Source organism: Sylvia atricapilla, chromosome 11, assembly GCF_009819655.1.
Source record: "Sylvia atricapilla isolate bSylAtr1 chromosome 11, bSylAtr1.pri, whole genome shotgun sequence".
Lineage (NCBI taxonomy): Eukaryota > Metazoa > Chordata > Aves > Passeriformes > Sylviidae > Sylvia > Sylvia atricapilla.
Window position 1 is genome coordinate 17,058,576 of NC_089150.1, and position 26,872 is coordinate 17,085,447.

The following is a 26,872-nucleotide window of genomic DNA, read 5'->3' on the forward strand; positions in this document are numbered from 1 at the left end:
AAACCTGCCTCCCTCTGCTTGTATCTGACAGCTTCTTTCTGCACTATCCTGAGATTGTCCCTCCTTAGGTTCTGCAGAGCAGGATTTGTTGTTGTCCTTCCATTGCATTTCCAGAGTTCCATTTCTCATGCTGCTCCTGGCCTCTTCCACCAAGTGAGGGTGTCAATGCAGAGTGTAAAAGCTGTAAAAATTCTGCAGTTTTTAATTGGAAAATTTAGTCAAGACAGGAATGGTAGGAAAACTGGCCACAGGGATGCCTTGTGACATGCCAGTGGCACAGCCTGTGGCAGGCCTGAGGTGCTACAGTGGATGCAGAACTGACTCCCACCCTCAGCTGCTGCTGCTCAGCAGCAGCCCTGTGCTGGGAAGGAACATGGTGCTCCAAAGCCCTTTTAGCCTTCACTGGTCACGTGCCCCTTCCTGCTGATTTCTGCTATGCTGTGAATTGTTTTCTGGATCATCTGGCAGTGTGTGCAAATACATAACTTAAATTGAAGATATTTTTAATCCTCAGTTACATTTTTGACAGTTAAAACTCAAAAGCTCTCTAGTTGAAGACATCTGTGAATGGAACAGTTTGAACCTGACTGATCATGTTTCTGCACAGCAATAGCTGGAAAACTACACAACCCATTTCTGTCCAGTTCACTGCTTGATTTATTAACTGACAGTTCTGACCAGCTCCCACCGTGGCAATGCAGGGTCTGTTCTCCTCAGTGCAGCCAAGTGCACACAGAGACCCAAAGCAGTGTTCCCAAAGCACTTTGATTTTCATCATGTGCTCCATACTCAACACTTGAAATATTTTCTCTCGTGTACCCTCATGGGAATCATTTCCAAAAGAAATCTACACACTGGGATGTGAGTAAATAAAGGCTGGCATTCAGAAAGGGTGACTGTCTCTTCCTGTGCCCCCTTGTGTGCAGTCAGTTCCTGGTGCCATAGGCGAAAGCTGCAATAAATGCCCTGTAAATGTGGCTGTCCAGGAATACACAACATATAAACACATCAGAGGTCAGCAAAACAGAAAGCACTAATGAGGAAAATAACCAGTGGAGACATCAGGAAGTTATTTGGAGAGGGAAGTGACACTTGCATGTCACATGGGATTACATATTAATTATCTGTACTGTGAAGATGTTCCTCATTAGCATCACAGATTTTAAAATTGAAGCTACAGTGACTTGGATATCCATTCTTTCCTTTTCCTGTCAAATATCTACAAACCATTTTCTCTTTAGGAAGTTATCCAAATATTGTTTTTCTTCACTTCTCTATCTCATCTTGTATCTGCAGAACACTGAGGTAGCACAGTGGAATTTCTTGGTGTGGAAACTGAAACAAAGAGAGAGCCTGAGTTAGGATGACGGGAATGGTATCAAGGTACATGTAGGAAGGGGTAGTATATAGAGAAATCAGATGTGATTACATGTTGTTAATTTAATTGACATCAGAAAAGGAGCATGAATAGGTTACATCCCTCAGATCACCTGGAGGGAAAACAGCCAGGGAGCTTTCTGCTTCTGTCCAGAACACAGATTAGAGTTAGGTAGGTTTTAGTCACAGCATCCCATTTGGATGTAAGACTGCTTGCACTCTCTGAGGGGAAAAAAAGCCATTTGTTTTTGGCCAGATGTTTTAGAAGTGAACACAGACCAGCTGAGGACTGAAAATCTATATATAGTATCTCTGTAAAGATTGTGCTGCATCCATAAAAAATGCAGTGATGTTTGAATTTGCAAATACAAACACTTAACTGACTATGGGTGATCTCAATTTGGTGTGTGTCATGGACTTTGACAACCCACAGCAAAAATCCTGTTAATTTGAGATCACAAATACCTTACTAATATTCAGAGTAGCCAAGAAACTGGTATTTCAGTTCCTTTCCTATTTTATCTATTGCTTTGATCTAAATAAATCTCAGACCTCCTATTCTCCCAAACTACAAATACTATCAGAATATCCAAATTGATTCTGGTACAATACTTTATTTAGCAAGTTTTTATTGAAGCTTTTGCAATTAACTGAAGCTATAAGATCTGTAGTGAGGAAGCAGTAGTAAGGAGAGAACAGACACTACAAATGTGAGCTTAAAGGGAAAGACTGTAAACTGCCTCATAAATTAAATCAAACAGTGTAGAGATTCACTTTTTATGTGAAGGTGCATGTAACCAGAAAAACTGTTTCCATATTAAATGCTAATATCTTACATAATTGCTTTTAATGACTGTTACCAAGAATTTACAATATTGCAATTAATATTCCTAAAACTTAAGGTGATAGTCTAACTCACACATTAATTTTGTTTTCACTACAGCAGGGTCCCATGTAAAACAACAGGCAAATTATCTCAGTAATGTATAATGAAACTTAATGCAGTAAAGGTTCAACTGAGACCTTGGTGTTCTAAATCCTTTACCATAAGCATGGTAAGAAACAGCCACTCCCCCAAAAGGCTTCCAGTGTGTACAGGTAAAAGGTGATGGAAGAGGAGATTTCAGTGTAAAACAACTCTCCAAAAAGCCACTTGAGGTAACAGGAGTTACCTCTTTCTCACAGTGTGGGTGTGCCCAGTGTTGATCTCTCCCTCCTGACCTCTGGGATGATGAGTATGGTGTGCTAGGAGAGATTTATTGTGTGGGATTGGGAGCTGAAGAAATTAGTGTGGCTTTCTGAATATGGATATTGACTGCAGTAATGCAGCTCAGTTCTGAGAATGTTTTGTGTATTGCAGTGTTACCAGTGCCTGACAGTTTGTGCTTTCAGTGGGAAGGGAAGCACTTTGCTGGGGAGCCGAGCCCTAACTCTGTACTCCAGGGAGGTCTAGTGCAGGAAGAAAAGGAGCTGTTGGGGGTGGGTTGAAGGGGTGTCTAGCACAAAGAAAAATTATTAGTTTTATTATCTTTCTCCAGATAAGTCTCATAAAGGAACTGTCAGAACAAGCAGTATGTATGTGTAATTTCCACGGAACACATGCCTCTGTTCCCATCTTTTAGAAGGAATTGATCTCCTATTTAATGGAAATGGTTTCATGGCATTGCATTTTCACATCTAATCTCTGCCATTTCATACCAAATGAATCCCCAGAACTGAGTTTCCCTCTTGCTCTTAGGAGAGCAAGTAGCAGTAGCCTTGTGTTTGCTGTAGTGTGATCTGCTTTGGCCCCGCAGAGCTGGGAGTTCGGCATCCCGCTGTGCCGAGAGCTGGCCATGCAGTACCAGAGCCTCTATGACTACCAGAGCCTCAGCTGGATCCGGGTAAGTGCCAGCACTTTCTCTCCTTGCACACTCTGACACCGTTCCCCACAGCATTTTGCTGTCCTGTCTAGCATTCTGAATTTAAAAAATAATTGCATTCCTTACAGAGTTCCATCCATTCACTGTGACTCTTGGACACTGATTCATGTTGATGACTTTGTAGGTCCACTGAAATAATTCCAAAGTCTGGTAGCAGTGAAATCCCATGAGTATATGGAGACAGCAAAGACACACAGAAGCTGGGTTTGCTATCGCAGTGGCATATTTTCATATATTTTTGCATTAAATACCCTAGGTTTTAATACATATTTCATTTTAATTCCAAAAGAATCAAGGACAGCTTGTGCCTCAGTGAGATCAGATGAACAAGAGAGAGAAAATGAAGAAGGCAAATGTTTATGGCATTCTTATCAGTTTACAAGGATCTGGTCCTCTGGTATAACCAAACACGTGAGGAAATCAGGGCGCATTTGCAGCATCGTGCTTTAATCAGAAAAAGCTGAAGTTCCTGTTGTTATTTAAAAACTTTTGAGTGTGAAAATAGTTCACCTCCTCCTGTCACATGGGGTAGCATACGTGTATCAAATTTGAGATTTATGCTGCGTGCATATACACAGTGGTTTAAATTGTCTTTCAAAAAAAAATCCAGTTTATTTTTCCAGTTTATTTTAGTGTTCCACCACATAGACTGGTTCAATTAATAATTTTTATCTTTAACAGAATTTTAGTCTTTTCACAAAAAACTGCAGGGGTAAAAGAGCAATGTGATATTTTAATGAGTCTTGAGATGTTAATGTTTTAAGTGCAGCTTTAATGGACTGATAGCAGCTATCTCTTTCCTCCACAGAAAATGGAAGCTACCTATTATGACAATATCATGGAACAGCAGCGCTTAGAACCGGAGTTTTTCAGAGTTGGTTTTTATGGTCGAAAATTCCCATTTTTCCTGCGGGTAAGCCAAACCTATACAGGATTTAACAGAGTGACCAGGCTCAGAGTAGCTGTTAAGGCTTTGTAATTTTGTTTTGGGGATATGATGTCTACCATTCAGCATATTTTTTTACACCTACACAAATGAAAACAGTTTTCTGGCTGAACTGAAGGACACAGTCCACTGGGAATGTTCTTGGGAACAGAGATCAGAAATTTGACTCATGCCACTGTGAATTTTTGATGATCTGCAGATGCAGCACAAATTGCCTCTATATTAAGCAAAATGCTGTATTGCAGCAATGTTGGGTCATTACAACTAATTTTCATCATCTCAAATTATCGCACTTTAAAAAAAGTCTCACTTGACAGAATTCTAATCCCAGCCTGATGACTCTTATGCTATGTGCAAGTGAAAATTTCCTCTCTTCAACAAAAAGCCAAACAGCTTCTTTGAACATGTCCTCACTTGGAGCTCATTGTCTGCTGGTGTACCAATCCATTTAAAAAGTGAAATTTTCTTCTTTTCCTAATGAGGAATCAAACCTTAAATGGATATTTGTTTATACAATGTCTTCTTGCTAGTTTAGAGCAAGGAAAAAATATAATCTGACAAGTGCTCCAAGAGCTGCCTGCAAATTGATGGCAGATGCCATCAAATGTGACAGGACAAGGTAACTGGAAGCTTTCAAGGAGCGGAGGAGCATGGTTTGTGTTCCCTTTGAAGGAATGGTTTGATAAGAGGTGGCACAAATTGAGGTACGCAGGAATGGAGCCATACAAAGCCAAGCTATTTTGAAAGCTATCCTCTTATACTTCCCTCTCATTATGAATTTGTTTGTTGGTTTTTTTAACAAGGATTTCAACATTGGGGTTTAATTATAGTCTTTTAATGGAAACACAGGCAGGAGTAATAAAGGCAAGTTGGAATCAGTCAAGGAGAAGAAATACCTGTGGATAAAGTGTGGTGGTTTCATGTTACTTGAAGGTGAACAGTGCCAGAATCAGAGAGTCACGGAATCATTTAGGTTGGAAAAGACCTCCAAGATCATCGATCCAATCTTTGACCAGTCACCACCTTGTCAACCAGACCATGGCACCAGTGCTACATCCAGTTGTTTCTTGAACACCTCCAGAGATGGTGACTTCATCACCCCCTGGGCAGTCCCTTCCAAGGCCTGACAACCCTTTCCATAAAGAAATTATTGTTGATGTCCAGCCTGAATGTCCCCTGGTGCAGCTTGATGCAGTTTCTTCTCTTTCTGTCCCTTGTTCCCTGGAGTAGGGCCCTATCCCCACCTGGCTACCACTTCCTCAGGGGGCTGTATGGGTGAGAAGGTCCCCCTTAAGCCTCCTTTTCTCCAGTCTGAGCCTCTCCTCCCTCAGCTGCTCATCACAGAATTTAGAAAGCAGCAGCCTGAAGCAGCGTGTGGAATACTCCTGCGGAGGAATCCAAAGAAAGAAAGGTGCTGCAGTGTGAACCTGGAGCTGTCCTTTCATGAAGATCTCCCGGGAAAACTGACAATTCTTGGTTTTATTTTTAACAACAAGTGTTTCAGCAAGTGAGTGACAACACAGTCATCATGGTACACAAGTGTTCCTAACATGTGAAGTGCTGTCAGTGACTCGAGCTTATCTTTTTATCTTGTGGATCCTCACTTTTACCTGGGATCCTGCATGGCCAAAGTGTGTGACACTGCTTGATCTCCTGTGCTCAGCCTTGACTCTTTGCAAAGTGCTGTAACAGCTTGGATCCTTGGCTAGAGCCATTACCAGTGAACACGAGCGTACATAATTATAATCCTTGTTAATTCTGCAATTATATTTGGTAGCAGTACTTCTGATAGCAGATTACTAATGTAGCAATCTCATTAAAAGTCATCCTCCTCCTTTCTCTCCCTAATGATCCATACAGCACACACATTGTGGAGCACAGACTAAGCCCATTATCTGTCACACCAGCATGGATCACACTGTAAAGAGACTGGAAGCAGCTATTCTAGAGAAGAAAAAGATTTACATGGATTTAAAATCTTCAAATGGATACAGGAGTGATTTAAAGTGATCAAATAACTCCAAGCCCTTTTCTCATGTATTTTTCTATTGCTGTATAGCTTAAGACAGAAAATAACCACTTCTTTCTGCATCTTTGATTGTGGAAGACCCTTTGTCTAAAAAGGACATTGTTATGTTTCTATGAATTCCGCATCTATTTCTAGCCTTTCTATGTAAGTAAATTTAAATTAAAACTATCCATATCTTCCATGTACCAGAAGTTCAAGTAAGGCCTGACAAGGCATGTTTTGAGATCTTGTGTTGGCATCTGTCTGAAAAGTCTTACTTAGCTTTGAGGTGTTCTCAGGCCTTTATTTTTAGAATCATAATAACTTTATTTATAGGATTACAGTTTTCTAGATTGCTGCAATCAAAAGCTAAAACAGAACTCAGTAAGTGTCATGAAGAGATTCACCTTCAAACATGGGCTCACTCCAAATTTAATAATAGCTGCAAAGTTTGAGCATTACAGACTGCACTGTCAAGATTCATCCTGTGATTCTTCTGCCAGTCCATTGGTTGCTGTGACTGATGCATGCAAAGTGACACATGTCACAGCCAGAACATGAGATCCTTTCCATGAAGTTGAAATGCAAAGCCAGAGATAACTGAACTCCTCAGCTGTGTTTTAAGATCTGGTTTTGCTACTTCCCCTTCAATTTTGCTACAAGATCAAGAACTGCTTGGCCATATCCCTTTTCCAAAACAATTAAAAACACATTCTTGAATATACTGCAGCTTCTAAATGCAAGAAATAAAAGGCTGTTCTTGTTTCTTAATTTTTTTCATTGTTTTATGAAGGTGAAAACCCTCCCTGTTCGAGTTATTATGCCAGGGCATCAGACCCAACCAGCATGGGTTTAGGAGAGGTAGGTCATGTTTGACCAACCTGATCTCCTTTGATGACCAGGTGACCCACCTGGTGGGTGCAGGAAGGGCTGTGGATGTGTCTACCTGGACTTCAGCAAGGCCTTTGACAGTGTCTCCCAGGGCACACTCCTGGAAAAGCTGGCAGCCCGGGCTGGGACAGGAGCACTCTGTGCTGGGTTAGGAACTGGCTGCATGGCTGGGAGTGGTGGGGAACAGTGCTGCATCCAGCTGGGGACAGTCACCAGTGGTGTCCCTCAGGGGTCTGTGCTGGGACCAGTTCTTTATTCAATATCTTTATTGATGACATGGAGGAAGGTATTGAGCCTTTCATTAGTAAATTTGCAGACGACACTGAGCTGGGAGCCTGTGTTGGTCTATTGGAAGGTAAGAGGGCTCTGCAGAGAGATCTGGAATGGTTGGATGGATTGGCAGAGTCCAATAAGATGAAGTTTAATAAGTCCAAGTGTCCCTCAGTTTAGGAAGGACGTTGAGATCCTCAAGTGCATCCAGAGGAGGCCATGAGGCTGGTGAGGGGCTGGGAACACAAACCCTGTGTGGAATGACTGAGGGAGCTGGGGGTGTTTATCCTGGAGAAAAGGAGACTCAGAGGTGACCTTGTCACTCCCTACAGCTCTCTGAAAGGTGGCTGTGCTCAGGTGGGGCTGGTCTCTTTGTCCAGGCAGCAACAGACAGAACCAGAGGACACAGCCTTGAGCTGTGCCAAGGGAAGTAGAGGTTGGATATTAGGAAAAAGTTTTTTACAGAAAAGGCGATAAAGTATTGGTATGGTCTGCCCAGGGAGGTGGTGGAGTCACTATCCCTGGATGTGTTTAAATAAAGACTGGATGTGGCACTCAGTGCCATGGTCTAGCTGGGTTGGACTCTGTGATCTTGGAGGTCTCTTCCAACCCAGGGGTTCTGTGATTCTATCTGTATGAGAGTTTAAACTAGTGAAATTAGAGAATTTGCCTGCTTAGATTGGCCCTGCACCAGGAGATATTAACACTGATGAAAACTGTGGTTTGTGAGGGTTTAATACACTGGAATGCAATCTTCCTGACACTGAGGACTTTAGAAATCCTGTGTTTCCAAACAATGCTGTTTGGAGAGAGATGGCTCAAAAAGCATCCAAGAACTCTGTACAAGTGGTTTAATGCCTCAAGAGTCATATTTAAATGCAGCTTTCCATTATTAGCAGAAATGAAATTTTGTTCATCAAGAGCAAAGTGCTTTTAGGGCCGAAGGGGAATTTGTTAAGTGGCCACTGAGAATTCTTGGTAAAGCTTTTCTGTATTACTGTGCTACAGACAGGGGAGTTCCTGAGCATGTATTGTTTGTTCATCATGATCAGGGCTGAGTTGTATGGCTATGATAATACAGCAGTGATTAAACAATGATTTTTGTGAATAGTTTGTTGCAACTTCTTTCTAAGGAGAACTGATAAAATGACAAACAATATATCTCCCTCTGTTCTGTGAGATCCTCAGGACTTTTATCCATCTGGTGTAAATTGTATTTGACAGCAGCTTTCCCAGCGTAGAACAGCCAAGCTGGTGACTTACGTTTCAGTGTAGTCCAGTTAAAAATAGTGCCTTTTCTGAAAAGCAGGTAAGAAGGGACCACAAGACTGAATGCTGGGTGCTCCTGAATCAGAGGTATAGACTGTTTAAAGATCAGTGGAATAGTCTCCTCATTCATCACTTCTTCATGAAATACGTTGTAAAGAAAAAGGAAGGGATAAAATACATTTACTCTCACATTAGTATATTGCCACTGCCATTTATCTTTGGTTTTGAAGTAACATTTGAAGTGAGATAGAAGTCAGTAGAATTTAATTTACTTTTAAAGATGCTAATTTATGCTTGTCCTTCTTGCAGAACAAAGAATATGTGTGTCGGGGCCATGACTATGAGAGGCTGGAAGCCTTCCAGCAGAGGATGCTGAGCGAGTTCCCCCAAGCCATTGCAATGCAGCACCCAAACCACCCCGATGACTCCATATTGCAGTGTGATGCCCAGTGTATCCTCCTGTGAAAGGGCAGACTCTCCCTGGAGCTGGGGCAGAGCACAGAGGTGGAGCTGGATATGGACAAAACCAGACCCTGTCTGCAGCAGACAGTAACTGGTTTGTTGTGAGGTGTGGTGTTGGAGAGAGTGGTGACCTTTTATTTGAGGAGCAATACAGGTCGTGTTCCATGTAGAAGGGAAAGGGCTGTGCTTGGTCATGTCCATGTTTAATGCTTTACCAACACCCCTGGCATCACACACAGTTTGTGTCTTTAGGAGTGTTCCTGATACCTTCTCTTGGCCAATATTTTATTGGGAACAGAAACTAGTTCCAAAGCACTGTTTTCCATTCTGCTTTTTTTTTTTTTTTTTTTTTTTTTATCAGTATTTTACTTTTTCACAATTTCCCTTTCTTTAAAACTGCTGAACTTTTTAATACCTCTTTGAATCTCATTATTCTCATTGGTCATCTGTACTGGGATTTGGTACACCCAGTACAATGCTCAGTGTATTTAAAGACTGAACCACATCACATTTAAGAGGACTGCAGGGACTTTGGAGGGCTTAGTCATGGAACCCACACTCTTTGGCTTCTGTGGGAACAGCACGGATACTGGTGCAGGATCTGAACCATACAGACACTGTCAGCAAATGGAGTCTCCTGTGTGGGTTGCTGTTTTCTGTTTGTCGTTCCTAACACATGGATAAAGTTTTCTTTGACTGCACAATGACCAGATTTACAGATCTATGCGGTGACTCCCATACCAGACAATATAGACGTGCTGCAAATGGACCGCGTCCCTGATCGCATCAAGAGCTTTTACCGCGTCAACAACATCCGCAAGTTCCGCTATGACAGACCCTTCCACAAGGGCCCCAAGGACAAGGAGAACGAATTTAAGGTACAAGTAGCAAATAAGCAGTGTTTGGGTGTTCATGTCTTCCAGGTGAATACTGTCTTGTTATTTTATGCTGACAGAGCCTTTCAGGTAATCCGGATTTGATAGCCAAAGATACCACAGTAACTCAAGTAGCAGGTAAAGTTCATGGTCTGATTGAATACTGTTCTGACCTGATTGAAACATTGTCTAGTTTAAAGGTGAGTTATTTTAGTGCCAGGAGGCACTGTTTGTTTGGCTGGACATTTTTTTTATTACTGACTTATAGGTCTACAATGCCTTTTTGGGTCCCATGACACAGTCGGTGATTGGTGAAGTTTTAAAAACTAATAGAAATGTTGAATGTGTTGTTTCAAGCATATTGAATTCCTGGTTTGTTATTTAAGTGACTTTCAGGAAGACCTTCTACAGAATTAATGCTCGGGAGGTTAATGCATTCTTTTCTGAGCCTTGCCCTGTTTGCACCTGTAGTAACAGAGGATGTGGTTGTGATTCACTGTTCCTCACAACCTCAATTACTCCTTGCAGAGCTTGTGGATTGAACGCACCACTCTGACCCTGACTCACAGTCTGCCTGGGATCTCTCGTTGGTTTGAAGTGGAGAGAAGAGAACTGGTAACATGCATAATTCCTGTAATACGGGGTTGAAATTATGAGTTACTGAGGACATGGGATAGGCAGCTTAAAACTCGTTGGGCTGAAATCTTGCTGTTTAAAATGGTGTTTACCAAAGATTAAATACATCCTTTTTCTACCACTTCATCTAAACAACTGCTGAATGTAACCAGGGGAATTGTATGAGCTATTAGTACAATGGAGACAGTGCCAAAAGGATGGAATAATTGCATTGCTGCCATGTCTTCAGTACGTAGAGAGACATCTCTTATTGCAACCAAGCGACCTGAAATCCAGCACTGCCAAGGGTGGAGTTTGTATCTAATTTTCTACAAAGCAGTAAAATGTAGCTAATTTTCTACAAAGCAGTAAAAGCAAAGGGAGCTCACTGAACAATCCTGGAGTATCATTTTATTACAAGGAAGATGAATCTCAGTGAAGTGTCCACAGAATTAAAGTATATTTTATTGCCTTTGAGGTTGAAGTAAGTCCTTTGGAAAATGCAATTCAAGTGGTTGAGAACAAAAACCAAGAGCTGAGGACGCTGATAAGCCAGTACCAGCATAAACAAATGCATGGCAACATTAATCTTCTCAGCATGTGTCTGAACGGAGTGATTGATGCCGCCGTTAACGGGGGAATTGCACGGTACCAGGAGGTGAGCTGGGCTCTTGCTTCCAATGAATTATCACCCTTCCTCAGTTTTATTTGCATTTCTGTTTCAATGACAGTATGGCTTCATAAGATAAGAAATTCTCATGTGCATTTTCTGAAGATGGGGTTACACCCCCTACTTGGCTATTCTGCATCAGTGCTTGCATAGCCACGTGCAAGGAGGCTCCAGGAGTAGAGCTGGGATCTCACATGGAAATAGGTACAGGTAACCGCAGGGTTTCTGAAAGATGACACTTTGTTTACCTGGAAATCCTCACTTGGCAGGTAAAACAGTGAGGGAATTCTTTTAATACTGCTTACATTATAAATCCATTTTGGAGTAGAAGCTATGGGACTGGTGGTAACTGATTAGGTCTGGAATTAGGAGAAACCACTAATTCATGCTATTGAACCATTATATTTGCTGATGGGCTAATTTCAGACTCTCTGTAGGACTAAAATGATGTTAAATACATTATCCAGCATAATCTCTGGCAAACTGTTACTTCAACTGAGCATAGCAAAAGGTAGGTTTAGGGAGAAATACTGAAAAATTGCAGCAGTGGTTCAGGGGTGTGGGATGTGTCTTCACAACTGAGCCATGGAGAGAATGTTCTTCGGGCTTTACATAGTTGTCAGTTTAGTCACAAAATTCCTTTAGCTTTAGGCAGTTACGTGAAGGAAACTATAAAATTCAAATAACTGGAAGATACAAGGCTTAGTTGTATTGCTCATCACTGTCACAGGGGGAAACTTGGTCAGAGTCAGGATTCAACAGAATTGTCTCAGCTGCCACGACCATTTTCTCTGCATCCCAGAGTGTTAAAAACAATAAAATTAAGCTCTGCTGTTATCTTAATATATTTCATTTTCCTAAGATTTTTAGACCTTTTCCTTTCATCCTTTGACTCTAAGTTATGATGAAACACCTTCCCATAAACAAAAGGCACTTTCTTTCCCTTTTCCTGCAGGCCTTTTTTGATAAGGATTATATCACAAAGCACCCCGGAGACGCAGAGAAGATCACACAGCTCAAGGAACTCATGCAGGAACAGGTACTATTTTTCAGGTGCAGAAGAACATTGCTACATGGTCTGGATTCATCAGCAGTCAGTCTAAGCATCAGATCCAACTGATTCGTTCAGAAGCAAAGACATTTGGTACAGGAGATCTAAAAACATTCAAACAAAAAACAAGAGGGAGGTGGGCAAGGAGATTATGACAAGTCACTCACCTTATGGGATGTGAGGTGAAGCTCAGCTGAAAGTACATTAACTTTGTTTCCTACATTTGTTATCCAGCTGACATCTTGCTGCATTTCAAGCCTGCCATTAATTTTTGGCATTTTGAACTATGTCTTCCTAACAAATTTCAAAGATAATCAGAGGCAGAACAGGTCAGGCTTGAGATTAAAGTGACAGAGCCATGTATGAAAACTTAATGCCTATTTATATTATCTGCAGCTTTATTTTTCCATAGTGTCTCCTTGAAATGTCTTGGTAGATAAAGCTGCGGGATGCTTTGATGGGACTGAAATCAGATAATCACATCCCACTTAACTGAAAGTTTGGCAAGATACACCCCATTAAACAATGTGCCCAGATCTGAATAGAGCTACACGGCCTTCTTCTTCAGCAGATCACTGAATTGCATTTCAGATTCCCCATCTGTAAAATAATGCTTATCTCCCTTCAATCCTCAGGAGATGTTTGAAGATTAATTAGTTATTGTTTGAAAAGATTTTGGATCATGTAGAGAATTACATACATTTTAAGCCTCCTATCATTACTATTTTCTTTCATCTGAAACCTTATATAATATCATTCAATTGTTAATATTGTATGTTTGACTTTTTCAAAAGTGACCTTTAGAAGTAACTAATGAGGAACAGGAGGAGTGACTGCGTGTGTCAAACTGCTGCTGTTCATCTCAATTATCAGAAACTCATTTTAGAAGTCTCTTCTGGCAGCTCAGATCCCAGTCCTGGCACTGGGAGGAGGAGTTTTTGTTGCATTATCTGTGTGAAGGCATAATGCTGTTCACTCTGCAGAAAGAATCTAGCTGGTATTCTTTTGCAGTTATCTCCTAAGAAAAGCAATGCAACGTGACACAAATGTACTTGTCTCACACTTAAATACTTGTCGGAGTAGTATGAACTTGCCAGCACTCCAAGGCTTGCTTAATTACCAGCAGTCTTGTAATGGACAGTGGCATATTCCTTGCACACTGCCAGAACTGCAAGACAGGCTTCTATTCTCACTCTTAGATACAATTTATTTGGGTTTCTGCTGTTCCATTTTCTGTTTCACAGGTACATGTCCTAGGAGTGGGTCTGGCAGTCCATGAGAAATTTGTACACCCAGAAATGCGTCCCCTGCATAAGAAACTGATAGACCAGTTTCAGATGATGCGATCCAGCCTGTACCATGTAAGCCAACAGTCACTCTTCCATTTTTGAATTATTTGATTATACATCTCTCAGTTGCAGTAAGGTTCACAAAAGAACTGGGCTCATTGCAGTAAGGTTCACAAAGGAACAGCATTGAACCTACTCGACTGCCAAATTACCAAAGGAATTCTTGATTTTTGTGCAAGAAGGCAGTCGTAGAAAATATGTTAACTTGGCCTTTCAGCAAGAATTGTTAATATTTGTATATTCTTTGTTGTATCACAGAGCAATTGTAAAGCTTAATTTCCAGTTGCTATCTCACGTAGAAGAAAATTACGTTAAGACAGAGGAAGATTACTGAGAGGTGTTGGATGTTCACTTCAAAAGAAGTGCCATAATTGGGAAGTAGCATGAATGAAGAAAACTTGCAGTTTTCCACGACTGACTTAGCTGAAGTGTGTTTGCACTGCAGGAGTTACCTGGTTTGGATAAGCTGAGCCCGGCCTGTTCAGGCTCCAGCACCCCTCGCAGCAATGTGCTGGTGTCCCACGGCCCCATGAGCCCAGAGAGCATCAAGCTGATGCATCGACACAGGTAACCCCCTCCTCTTCCCAAAGATCCAGGGGCTCCGCACGCTGCTCCACCAAGGGTCCAGGATCTAAGGAGTGCTTAGCAGGACTGCAGGAGGGGCAGCGCGAGTTTAGGCAGAAGTGTCTTTTGTCTTCATTCAGTGCTAATCACTGAAGTTGGAGAATTGGAATAAGAAAGTTGAGAAATCCAACCTGCAACGAATGCTGAACACCTCCGGGTGTGACTCCATCACTTTACTTACTGTAGAGGCAGAAACACAAATCTGCCGCTCAGTTCTCCAGGCTCAGTCTGACTTTGGAGGTCCCAACCTCTCCTACTTCTATTGCACCAACAGCAAATAACTGGACCTTATCTACCATAAAAGGAAAATTGTATGGCTTGTTTTAGAACCCAACTCAGTATGTACCCATTTTGAAGGATCAAAATCGTTAACATCGTTATTTTTATAATTCTGACCAAATCAGAAGCCAAATACAAGAAAGGCTGCCACAGTGTTTTGATCAGTACATCAAAAAATGACCCTGTGGTGCTTTTTCAAACTGAATGCCTATATATTAAATCTGAGATAATGACAGAGGATAAAAACTGGGATTATAAGGACAAAATAGTGGGATTTGTATCAAGCCAACATTGCTTCTTTAAAAATGCTAATTGCTCTTCTGTGTTTATTTTTCTTATTGGGTCACTGTATTTTAGCTGGTTTTAAAGGCTGGCATAAATAGTTATGGAAAGTTGGTCCATGAATCCAGGATGGTGACATTATTTTATACTGTTAAAACTGAGTAGTTTATACTGCTCCCATGGCCTAGCAGTTGACAGTGTCTGGGTGATACCATTTTTTTTCTCCAAATTCCTCACTTTGTAAAGGCTTTTTTAGTTTTTAGGACAAACTAGGGAAATGCTGTAATGTACAATATATTTGTGTGTGTGGCTCAGAGTGACAGAGAAAAGTTAATTCCCTGAAGGAGATCAGGGTGCAGCCTGCACACCAGCTGGGCTGTATTAATTTACTGTCAGCTACAAAATTGCCATCAAGTGTAATACTGAGGCCTAATGCATGCAATAAGGAAAAGTGGATTTTGACTTGTGTGTCTTGTGCTTGGATTCCTTTGGAATGTTGTTTTTAAGCTGCTCCCGCTCATCTTAGCATTAAAGATGAGAGTGTTTTCACTGTGTTCTGTTACAAACCAAACAAATATGCACCCAAGGTCATGATGTGACATTACCCTGGGCTGCGGTCCTGAAATTCAACATCCTATCTACTATTATGTTTTACCTGTAATCTTCTTGTCACTTCTTTCATATTTACCCACATTTACGGATTTGTTTGAGCTTATTTGGCCTCATTTTTCAAAAGTGTTTGACATCTAGAGGTGACCTAAAGCAGCAGCTAACTGCAGGTATTTACTAGTTTGGAAAAAAAAATCAGGCTTCACAAAGAGGTTCAAAAAGTAATTATGTCCTTGCTCTGTCTGTTTTTTTTTTCCAGCCCACTGAACATGCTTGGTTCAGTCCGACACTCCTCATCCTCTCTGTCGTCGCACACCTCCAGTGAAACAGGAAACCTGGTTATCCTGACAGACAGTTCTGTGGGGGAGACTGCTGAGGATATGTACCACATGCAGGTACAGCTCCAGCACAGCCAGGAGCAGTGGCTAGGAACAGCATGGGGCATGTTCCAGAGGGTTTTGCTTAGGAGCAGTACACTTTACGTGTGCACATGCTTGGATCTGTCTGTGATAGCTTTTCCAAAGAACTGAATAGGTAGAAGCTAACATTGTTCAAGAAAGATGACGGTAACTCACTAGATTAACTTTGGGAAGAAATCTGTGTTTGTACAGTGACTGTGGTACTGCAGTCCAAGGTCACCCTGCTGCTCTCAGAAAGTGAGATTTTTGTGCCACTTTGTTTACCTGCCCCATTGAACATGTGCAGATAGTGTTGCTCTTGGTTTGGGGAGGTGGAACAAGTCCCACAGTCCTGAGTGCAGGCTAACAGTGGCCTTCACTGAAGCTGGGCAGATCCCTAAGGCACTGATGTGCTCAGGTCTTTCTCGATGGTTTCTCTGCCTCCTGCAGCTTGTTTACCCTAACCCCAGGTACCAGTAGTTCAGGCACCTATGTCTCTGTTTTATCCTCATCCCAGGCTAGTCCTTCCACCTCCAGCCTGAGCTCCACTCACTCGGCACCATCCCAGATGATTAACTCTGCCCCACCCAGTGCTCGAGGTAAGCATGGACAGGCCCTGGTGAGGGGGCACCTGCAGGTGTTCCCTAAACCTGGCAACCTTGCTGACTTACAGGTGAAACACTGTCTACACTGACATGTAACACTGTTTCTCTTTTGGACATGTAAATACCTCTTCAATACTTTTTCTTTACAAATGGTTTCATTCTCCATTTAAGCATTTTTTCATGTGTATTTTGAATGTATCTCTAATACATGCTGGTTTCAGGCAGTTGAATTTCATAATGATTTCCATTGTTCCACCACAAAATTGTGTCAGGCAGTCTAGAGGAAAACAAGAACAGTCCTCATTGTAGTACTTAAAAGAGAAATCATGAAGACAAAGGCAAAGAAATAATTTTACAAGCTTAAAGAAATTATGACAAAAAAGAACTTGAGGCAGTTTAGCAGAAAGATTTGTATACAAAAGTAGATGTATAGGATGAATGTTGAAAGATACGAATTTTAAATAATGGAGATAAAGAAGGGCTTCCCTGCTGGGAAATTCTTGAAGAAAGGAAAAATATAAAAGCAGACTCTGGGGGTACTCATATTGCTTTTGTGTTACAGTAGTTGGTCTTGATATTGATAATTATTTTCTTCCTCAGCTGAAGCAAAACCACTCTGTGTGATCTCCTGACTTTCATAACTTCTCTTCAAGGTTTTGGGATTTTTCCTCTCATTTTGGATTCTCAGTTGCAGGTTCTACACCTCTTTTCACAGGCATCTAAAGAAGGTTTCCAGGATACAGTCAGAGATAGAGGCTGATATTAAAATCTTACCCCTTTTTCCATGTAGGGGAATTCCGTGTCTCCTGATGGAGAGGGAATATGGAGAAGAGTGGTCTCTCAAGCGGTCTTGGGGCTTTTTTGCTTTATCTGCCAGTAAAATCCTAATTGACTGGCTGTTGTTCTGACACAGATACAGCAAGGTGATTTAATTGAGGGATCAGATGGAGTAGGAAGGTGAGAAGTGAACATCTTCAAACAAAGGCAAATAGCTGCACTAATTGCCAAGGGCTGGAAGGAGAATCATGACAAATAGTAACCAGGTGAAACTGGAATAACAGTCAAGGAAAGATAGAACTGAGAAGAGGGCTATCCTATCAAGAAGACCTCCCTAAATGGATGTGCCTCAGCTGGCCTGTGAATCTTTGGGGGGATCTGAAGGGTTTGGTGCTGTCCTGTTTGACGCTGTTTTCTACTTTAGAAGTCCAGTGACAGGCTCGCTGTGACAGGCTGTGACAGTCTTTCTGAGCTTGATGACTGCACAGCATCAGCAGCTTCCCTCTTTACGGTATTATTCACTGTTGCTTAGAAACCAACGTGATGAATGCTCCAAAGGCTCTGGGCTGCTGAGTGAGCCAACAGCACCTCCCAAGGATGGGACCCAGACAGATTTCAAATGGGAAAGAGTAAGAGAAGTAATGAGTTTGAAAAATGTTTATATAGCCTGTGATACAACCTTTCTTCTCTGCTATTCTGTTCAGTTTTAAATTAGGTGAGCACAGCATTCAGATACCACTCACTCATGGGATTTTGCTTCTAGTGAAGTCCCAGATGCAATCTGTGTTTCCCAGTGTGCCAGTCACTGTTCTGGTTATTACAACACTGCTGTTGAAAATGGAGCTGTTCCTAATGAGAAAAAGCCCTTACACTTAAAATTCCACTCTGGTAATGCAGCTGTGTTCTTCTCCTTGGTGATTTTTCCTTTTGTTTTGTTTTTTCACTGGGTGAACTTGATGCTTGTGAAAATGAGACCAGTATCACTGGCTGGAGCAAGGTACTTCACAGACATGACATGTGCAGCTCTGCCAATGCACACCTCTATCCTTTCTTTTTTTTTTTTTTTCCTTTTTTTTTCTTTTTTTTTTTCCTTTTTTTGGTATTTATTTATATTCTTTTTAATTTAGCGCTGGTGAAAGGTGCTGGATTGACCCCACTGGAGGCTGAAGCCCTCTATTTACCCACAGAGCAGATACAGCATGGGCGGCAGCTGTGCAAGTTCCCCCACGCTGCCCCCACCCATGTGCCTCATCTCTGTCCTGGAGGGACCACCTCTAGAGGTGAGAGGATAGTTCAGTCTCCATGACCCATCCAACCCTTGGCCTTTCTGCTGAGACTGCCAACAAAGCTACGAGAGTCACGATGCTGCAGCTGAACACTTGTCAGATGGGAAGTGGACAAAGGCTAACAATTAATTTCATAGAGGCCACCTAAATTTATCAACATCTTTGTCACCTATGGCTTTAACCTTGAGCATGACTGGGTAGTATTTCTAGGGTTTAGCCTAATTTTTAAATACTTCTCTCATTAATTCAAAAGATAATGCAGGTACTCCGACCACCTTCTCTATTTTACTGCAGAGTCCTTTCTGGAGGAGATGGGTCTCTTTATAACAAATTAGTTATATCAGTGACCAAAGGAAGCCATGGCCTTTTGTATTAAGAATCCAGCAGGAATTTAAATTGTTCTCCACTTCCAACAACTTACCCTTTTATGGATCTTTAAAACAGCAACATGGGTGATTATTTGGCTTGTCCAAAGAAAATAACTAAGCTGTTAATCTAAAAAGAATTTTTAAATGATAGTCATCAAGAAAGTTCATCAATTCTTTGATTTTATCACTGAACTCTAGATTAAAGAATCAAAATTTACACTAGTTAGAAATATACAAGTTGCAGCCAAAGTCTTAAATAGACGTGAAATCAGAATACTGCAAGAATTTGCTAATTCTGTGCTAACAATAGACATTAGTAGTTACTCTTTAGTATGTATCTCTGTTTTCACCTGGCTTGACTCTTGAGTAGCTTCTTCCCTGTCAAGGAAGCACCACTGTTGTTGTGTTACAGGTCAATAAGAAATTCAGTTCAGTTTGGCTTCATTTGAGGTGGCTCATGAGGCACTGCTGAACTTTACTACAGTTAAAAGGTTACACAAGCCAGGGTTCAGAAAGCAAGAAACTGGAATTCAAAAATGCTTGGAAAGAGCTAGGAGTGAGTTAGGGTTTGCCAGTAATTTAATTTAAAATACAGTTAGGACTCCTCCAATGCACTCAAAAAGCAATTCCCACATGACACTTGACTGGCCTCTAAAGGCATCCCTACTGCTTCCTCAACACTACCCCTCATTCAGCTGTAGAAAATGAGTCCTGGTGTCTTACTTGGCACTTTGCAAGAATACATGTATTTACATTAAAACTTCTTTTTAAAATCAAAACATTACTATTCGGTGCAGGAGCAAACTTTTCATAACCATAATAAAGATTATGAAGCAGGAGAAAAGATCCAATGAGTTTGGAATTTACATTCATGTTCACTTATTCCTTAAAAGTAATACTTGACATAAGTGGATTAACATATTTATAATTAAAAAAGCAAAACTATTTCTGGCTTTAGCACAGGTTTTCCTTTCTCATTAGCAAATACCTACAGTGCTGCTCACATCAAATGAACCAAGCTACATGCTAAAAGGAGTAAGCCCTTGCACTGGCTACTGCATTTTATTATGGCCACTGGCTGCTGTGGAAGCTTTCAAAGCTTTTTTTGACTTTGCTTTTTAAGTTTTGCCAGTCCCTGAAAGGAGCCATGATTATTGTGCTATCTGTCCAAAGCAGCAATATTTAAAATTTGTTTTCAGACTGGACACTTGGCATAATCTGTTACCATTTTTATAGCTATAGTTAATGATAAATTTAGGGTACCAGTTTTCTAAACTACACTCCCCCAGCACATGTTATTTTTCAGGCCCTGTAGTCCAAGGTCTTTTGAAGCTGTAATCCCATATAAACTGACAGCATGTAGAGGTCGTTTGCATATTTGATATAAAAGAGCACCAATGACAAGATAAAAAAAGAGGGAAAAGTTTGCAGTGCAGGTTGTGCTGTGCTGTAGTTCTGGGCACACCTAAAGTTCAGCATCTTAACATTTGTCCTGCAGAACAGGACTATCTGTGACCTGTGAGGAAAAGACTCAGCACAAAGCATTAACACTGTGTTCTCCAAGCTGATGTTGTACATAAAAGCAAAGAATGTCGTCTAATTATGTTTCTGTTCTATGTCTGGGGAGAAAATGAGTTCGGGACTAGAATGCAGATACTCTGCCATTGTTCATGTCAGAGTGGGGGTGTAGATTAATCTGGCATCTGCCCCCCCCAAATGGAACTGTTGCAATTGTAGGACTTTATCCTGCATTCTGCTGGACACATTGTTCCTTCCACTGTGTGCTGAATATAAGTCCCAAAAACTGCATGTTTGCTTTTGCTGGGGTAAAAGCTGCATCAACCAGCACCAATGCCTTTGCTCATATGTTGGAGTGCTGTCCAGGTAATGTGTGTGGTTGTGGAAGTTTGCCAGAGGGGGCATGTATTCCCCAAAAGCCGGCATGGCTCTGTAATGCGCTGTGTGCTGCCATCTGTTCAGTGCGTGTTTGTGACGCAATCAAACAATCAGTGCAAATTACAGCTCACTTCAGCAGCTTCACAACATCAGTTCCTGCCTAATATTGTACATTCCAGGGGTTGAGTGTATCAGTAGTGCCAGACTTCAGGAAGTCAGTAATGAGAGTCATTCTTCTGGCAAATCCACTGTCAGCTGTTGCACATCAGAAGGTATATTGTTATATGGCACTCATCTTGAAGAACATGAGTCCCAAGTAATTCCACCTGCCAGGAAGCTGTTACATTAAATACCCCAATATCTTGTCATATAGTTGTCATTAACAACAATACAGATAACTAATAGATGAATCAAGCTTATCATTCCTCCTATAAAACTCTAAGCGTTTGTAAATGTCTGGTGTCATCAAAGGGCTCAGTACAGCAACACAGTAGTAATCATCATTACAGCAGCATTGTAAGCAAAGTGCCTCTCACATTTATAGAATATGCTATTTATTATTCGGGTTGCTTTTCTTTAACAATAGGAAGCTGACCAAGATGGCACCAATTAAATGCCAACATTTATCTCTATCCAGAACCAAAGAATGAAGTATTTTTCCATAGTTTTCTGCTTTAACTGAATGGTGTATCTCAAGCTTTTATCCCTTTCTTCCACATTCAGTCTTCAAATGCACAATTTTATGGCATTTCTGCAACTCTACAATACTTTATGGGGCAAGGGAGCATTAGGCACTGCCACAGCTGATTCCACAAAGATGCCCACTTTTTTTCTGTTTAAAAGGAAGCACTTTGCAACATACAACTAGGGACACACACCTTACACACCCTACGTGGTATGTCCTTAATTGTATCCAACAAGCCAGTTCTTCCTCCATCCTCGTGCTATGCACCCACCAACAGTCAGCTGCTTAGTGGGCTCAGCACCGTGTTTCCTTGAGTCCTGTGAGCTCATGCATCCAAGCCAAGAGCACAGGAGGACTGAGATCCCTGGGCATGCAGAGACATGGCTGTTGTTTGTCCCATGTACGTGATTGTTCTCACTTGTTTACAGGCTCTCCCTCTCTACCAGATAAGTACCGGCACTCTCGGGAGATGATGATGTTGCTGCCAGCCCACCGGGACCGACCGAGCAGCGCCATGTACCCCACAGCTATCATGGAAAACGGACAGGTAGCAGCTCTGATTTCTTCTGTGTCAGTTCATCCACATGAAACTGTGGCTGCAGTTTTGCTGGCTTTGACCACCTTAAAGCTTTCTTTTTTATTTTTGGAAATCACAGCAATTTAGGATTGTTTTCCAAGGTGAAGTAGAACTTTTTCTATTACTCCACCCCTGGAGGCACCCACTGTGATAGTTGAGTGATACAAACCGTAGTGAGTGTTATAAAACCGATGTGTGCTGTGAAAACGGACTCACTTCCCAACTTTATCCTGTGAGCCCTGGTTCATTGCAAGTAGTCACACCGTTTTCTTTATTTGTTTAGAACCATGGCCATACATCCTGCAGTTTAGCCTCCAAGCTGATTCTAAATAAATTTATGGTGATTTCTAGAGGTTTCAAAAACCATGAGAGGCTGAAATAATATACTGATACAGGGTCTCCAAAAAATCTGTGCCCTAATTTCTCTGAACAAATTGAAAAGTGTGTCTACATGTAAGCATTTAAATCTTGCCCTGGCCTGCACTTCTGAAAGGAATCTCTGGATCTTTGCCACTTATCACACTTCAGTTTGCATTGCAGAGCATTCTCACAGTATGCAAAGTCAACGTTCAAACAAAACCAAAGATAAACTTCAGAGGGCAAACAGTGTATTCCAGCTGCTAATGGACCCAAGGCCAGGCCACAGCTAATCTGAAATAACTTCTCCAGAGAGCACAACTGTGGGCCCTCAGCACTGCTACACCCTAGAGATCCACTCACATTGCACTGCAGTACTTGCCAGTGTAGGCACAACCTAAGGTTCCCAGGGAATCTTTAGTTAAAAAACTCCTTTGCTTAAAAAAAGGAACAGAAAGTCTCCATGTGCCCCAGCTGGTCTGTAACCTTTTTTTTCTTAACTCTTCTTTGCTAACTTTCTTCTCTCTTAGCCTCCAAATTTCCAGCGCGCCTTGATCCAGCAAATGATTGGACCATGCAAACCTTGCAGTGATCCCAACCTGTCTGTGGCTGAGAAAGGTACTCCTTTTCCTGTTCAGCATGCATGCTTGCTAAAATTCTATTCCTCTGGTCATGCTACAGCAAGTAACGAATGGGCTTCTACATTTCCTGGCAGAGTGCATTTCTCTCACACTTTTCTAATTATCAGTTTAATTAACGGGGCCTTCTGACAACCTACTGTCATTTCAGAGCCTTCACAGAAGGGTGGGAGGGCACAAACCCCCCTATTTCAGAAAACTTTCTGAGTTTAGCATTTTGTTATTGAAACAATTCCTGCAGCCTTTGTCAAGCAAACTTGAAAAGCGGCAAATGAGAAATTATCTAAGAACAGCCCAAGATTTGGACTATATTTTTTATTCATGAGTTATACTGGTTTTTAATACACATTTATTGCTCAAAATACAAACATGCCGTGTAATCCCTCTCTGAGGTAGTTTTGTATTTATTTATCATTAGGGATATATGTTTTTTTAACTCATTCATTTGAAAAAAAAACAGGCAGAGTCCCTGCAGGGGAAAAAAAAACTGAAAGAGGGCAAAGAATTTGTTTGGTTTAAGAGAAAATGAGCAGCTTGCGAAGGAGGTGCCATGGACAAAAACAATGGGCTCAAAAATTATCTGAAAGGCAGCATTCTGAAAAAGCAGGCAGAAGAGGGCAAAATTCCTGAATCAAAATCTGAGACAAGGAGGCTGCCTGAGCAAGAAACAGTCATGTATGGCTGGGAAAAATGGTACCTTAAAAGATTTTTAAGGCCAGGAAAGACCACTGCAATTCTCTAATCCAACCTACATCATACACTCAGATTTTTATCTGTCTTTTTGTTTCAGTAACTGTGCCAGAACTAAACTGTACCTTAAAAAACAAAATCCAAATTTTATTCTAGAATTTCTAATAAATCAGAACCCTCTACTTCAACATGAGCAGTCCAGATTGAAACCAAACTCCAGCTCTGAATAAATGGCAGAATGATGACCATAACAAGTGATGATAAGAGTTAAAATAGGGGGCTGAGGGATTAAGAGCTCCAGGTTAGCCATTTTAGTTTGAACCAAACAGAGATGGTGAGATCTTTGTAGTGGACAGGAGAAAGATCTGCAAAAGGAAGGTAGATAAATATTTATTGTCTGTCTAGGGAAGAAGACTTGAATTTGTATCTGTAGGTGATGTTATGCAGGAGTGTGGTATTCAATACCAAGAGATCAAAGACAGAATCCCTAAGAAGCCACTAAAGATACAGGTGATGTTCAGTGGGGATGGTGAGGCAGGAATCCCAGCTCTTGTGTCTGGCAGGTGGCAAAATGCAGTTCCAGGTGCTCTTGGCAGCCTGACCCCTCACCATTCTATGGGATGCCATCTGCCCTGGATTTTGTGAGCAGTCAGGGCCCTGACTTCCCCCACCCCCTCTTGGCAGTGTCAGAAGTTCTGCTGGGTAATTCCCAGTGACAGTGGTGACATCAGTAGCCTGGGGCAGAATGTTCAAATGCAGCTTCCCTGCTAATTAAACTTGGCCACCAAGCCACTGAACAGTCACAGAGAGAGACATGGGCTAAGTCACAGCACTGGGAGCTCTCTGCTTCCATTCTTCCTTGAAGCATTTTGGCCAAAACACTGGCCAAAAACAGGCAGCAGCCACTCTTCAAAATCATCTCACCTTCTTCCAGCACTGTTAAACACTCTAAAGGCTGTGAATGAGGAACTCTGAGAAAGCATACATGGATTTTTCACTGGGGTACCATGTGTTCTTCTTCACATTCTCATTCTACATCTCAGTGTTTTAAAAAAACCCAAGACAACAAGCACAGCAGTAGCTTTACAAGCCAAGCAAATCAGGTTTTCTGTCCTTTTCAATTGATGCTGGGATATGGCAAGAGAGATGAGCAAGGCTGGCACTGCTGTGCATCTTGTCCCTCTGTTTTAGCCCTTTGACACCAATTGCAGTAGTGGAAATTAGAGCACTCTGGCATGTATACAGGGAAAATCCATCTGGAGCCACATTACTTATATAAGAGGTAGGCCCTGGTTTGAACCTGTTCTCTGTCAAGATTCTTAGTGTCTTCTTCATATGCCTTTCACAGGCTGAATCTCTCTTAAAAAAAATTACTTTTATATTTTATGGGGTTTGTTCTGTCTTGTGAAGCTGTCACTTTGTGATCTTTTTTACTTTAGGTAATTTTAGACCTTAGGGAGCCCATGCTCATGCTAACTTATGAACTTGGGAAACAAAAAAATATATAAACCTTTCTAAGTAATTTTAGAAAGAAATGCATCAAAAGTGGCTGCAGGCATTTTAATTAAGGAGAAATCCTCTTCTGATGTCAAACTCCATGTTTATTTCTGCAGGCTTCCATTTTGCAAACTGAAGATGGAAAATGCTGTTTGTATTTCAGTTTTCTTTGACAGGCTAAATTAATTTTTTTTTCTTTCCTTGCTAATCTGAAGAAACTGCAGGTTTTTGTTTTTAGATAAACAAAACTGTTGCATGTCTCTTCTTAGAATAAATCAAGTCTTGTTTGGAAGGAAGGAAGGAAGGTGCATTTTAATAATGATCAAGGTTGACAGAATTCTCAAGATCTTGAAAAAGGTTCATGTTCGTGTCAAGGAGCAGCTTTTATTTCTATGCAAAAAACAAGTCCATGGAGATAATATTCACTCTCTGTTAAATGCAGCAAGCATTTCTCTCTCTTATACTTCCTGATTCACAAAGACTTGATCTCTTCAGGAGACTTTGTAATATTAGGAGGTCAAACTGTTGTCTTTCAATACTTTGTTATCAAAGTTCTTGGTCAGCTCTGTAGCTTAGTAAATTGGAGCTTTGAAGTTATTTCTTTTGCAACAGATTGAAACAGATTGAGGTATAACTTCCTTTATGTTCTTTATTCAGTTCTCACTGAGCCTGCAGTGCAGCCACAGGCCATCCTGTGTTTCTAGAGGGTTTTGCCATGTTCTCTTGTCACCATTCCCCACCAGGCAGGACAGCTCACACCAGCCACCATTCCATTGCTGGGATTTCAATTTTACCTTCACACTGATTTGCAAAAAAAACTGCCAGACTCCTACTGCTCTTCAGATTTGCTAGAAATGGGCCTGGGGATGGAGGGGAGCTGCACAGACTAACCCTGCAATCACCTAACTCTCACTTCCTTAACAAAGCATCTCTAAACTTAACACTCTGTAGCCTTTCTGTGCTTTCAATCCTGCCATTCACCGAGTCCCTGGAATCTGTCTCTGCTGCTGAAGAGCACACTGGAAAGCCAGTGCTGGCCCCACAGACTCCCTGTCCTGTTACCCCAGTTCCATCTGTTTCAATCCTTCAGCTGTGCCAGCAGCACCCAGTAGCTGGAGCCTGGACAGTGGAAGCCGAGAGGCGCTGCCATTCCTGTCTGCCCACGCTGGGAGCATCCTGGCCCCACCAGTGCCTCCCCGAAGCCTGTCCCAGGGTAAGGACGTGCCCAGCAGGTCTGCTGCAAATGCCTGCAGTCACACACACACAAATCCAGACCACCTGAAAGCTGACTATAGCCTTTACACCCCCACCTCTGAAAACAACAACCCCATAGCCATAGTCTTTCCTGGTCTGCTGGTTTTCAATTATTTTTTTTTCCAAATCTTCAAATTCTTGCAGTCCTTAAGCAATGTGGACTTACGGGTACTTTGGTATTAGAATTAAGTGTGAGAGTGCTGAAGCTTGGTGTGGCGTCTTACCAATGACCAACTTCAGCAGTAATTGAAGCGTACAAAGCTATTAAATGAAACTTAATATGTTCATTGTTTAAGAGCCTGTTGCCTTGCCATGAGATCCTTGATAATGGAGCAGTGAAAAACC

General features: G+C 41.5%; 1 protein-coding gene across 7 annotated transcripts in view; it reads left to right on the forward strand.

The window, feature by feature from the left end:
• The window catches only part of DOCK3 (dedicator of cytokinesis 3), a 185,393-nt gene that overhangs the window by 153,555 nt on the left and 4,966 nt on the right, over positions 1 to 26,872 (forward strand). For 3 of the 7 annotated variants that reach the window (XM_066326884.1, XM_066326886.1, XM_066326887.1), the window contains 15 exons: positions 3,174 to 3,260; positions 4,108 to 4,212; positions 8,993 to 9,134; positions 9,857 to 10,023; positions 10,549 to 10,635; positions 11,114 to 11,293; positions 12,261 to 12,344; positions 13,601 to 13,717; positions 14,151 to 14,272; positions 15,759 to 15,894; positions 16,415 to 16,496; positions 18,407 to 18,559; positions 21,943 to 22,061; positions 22,979 to 23,066; positions 26,364 to 26,486. In XM_066326884.1, coding sequence (XP_066182981.1) covers positions 3,174 to 3,260; positions 4,108 to 4,212; positions 8,993 to 9,134; positions 9,857 to 10,023; positions 10,549 to 10,635; positions 11,114 to 11,293; positions 12,261 to 12,344; positions 13,601 to 13,717; positions 14,151 to 14,272; positions 15,759 to 15,894; positions 16,415 to 16,496; positions 18,407 to 18,559; positions 21,943 to 22,061; positions 22,979 to 23,066; positions 26,364 to 26,486 — 1,792 coding nt within the window. The remainder of the gene's footprint in view (positions 1 to 3,173; positions 3,261 to 4,107; positions 4,213 to 8,992; positions 9,135 to 9,856; positions 10,024 to 10,548; positions 10,636 to 11,113; positions 11,294 to 12,260; positions 12,345 to 13,600; positions 13,718 to 14,150; positions 14,273 to 15,758; positions 15,895 to 16,414; positions 16,497 to 18,406; positions 18,560 to 21,942; positions 22,062 to 22,978; positions 23,067 to 26,363; positions 26,487 to 26,872) is intronic. The other 4 variants (XM_066326885.1, XM_066326888.1, XM_066326889.1 and 1 more) reach the window with 4 other exon arrangements.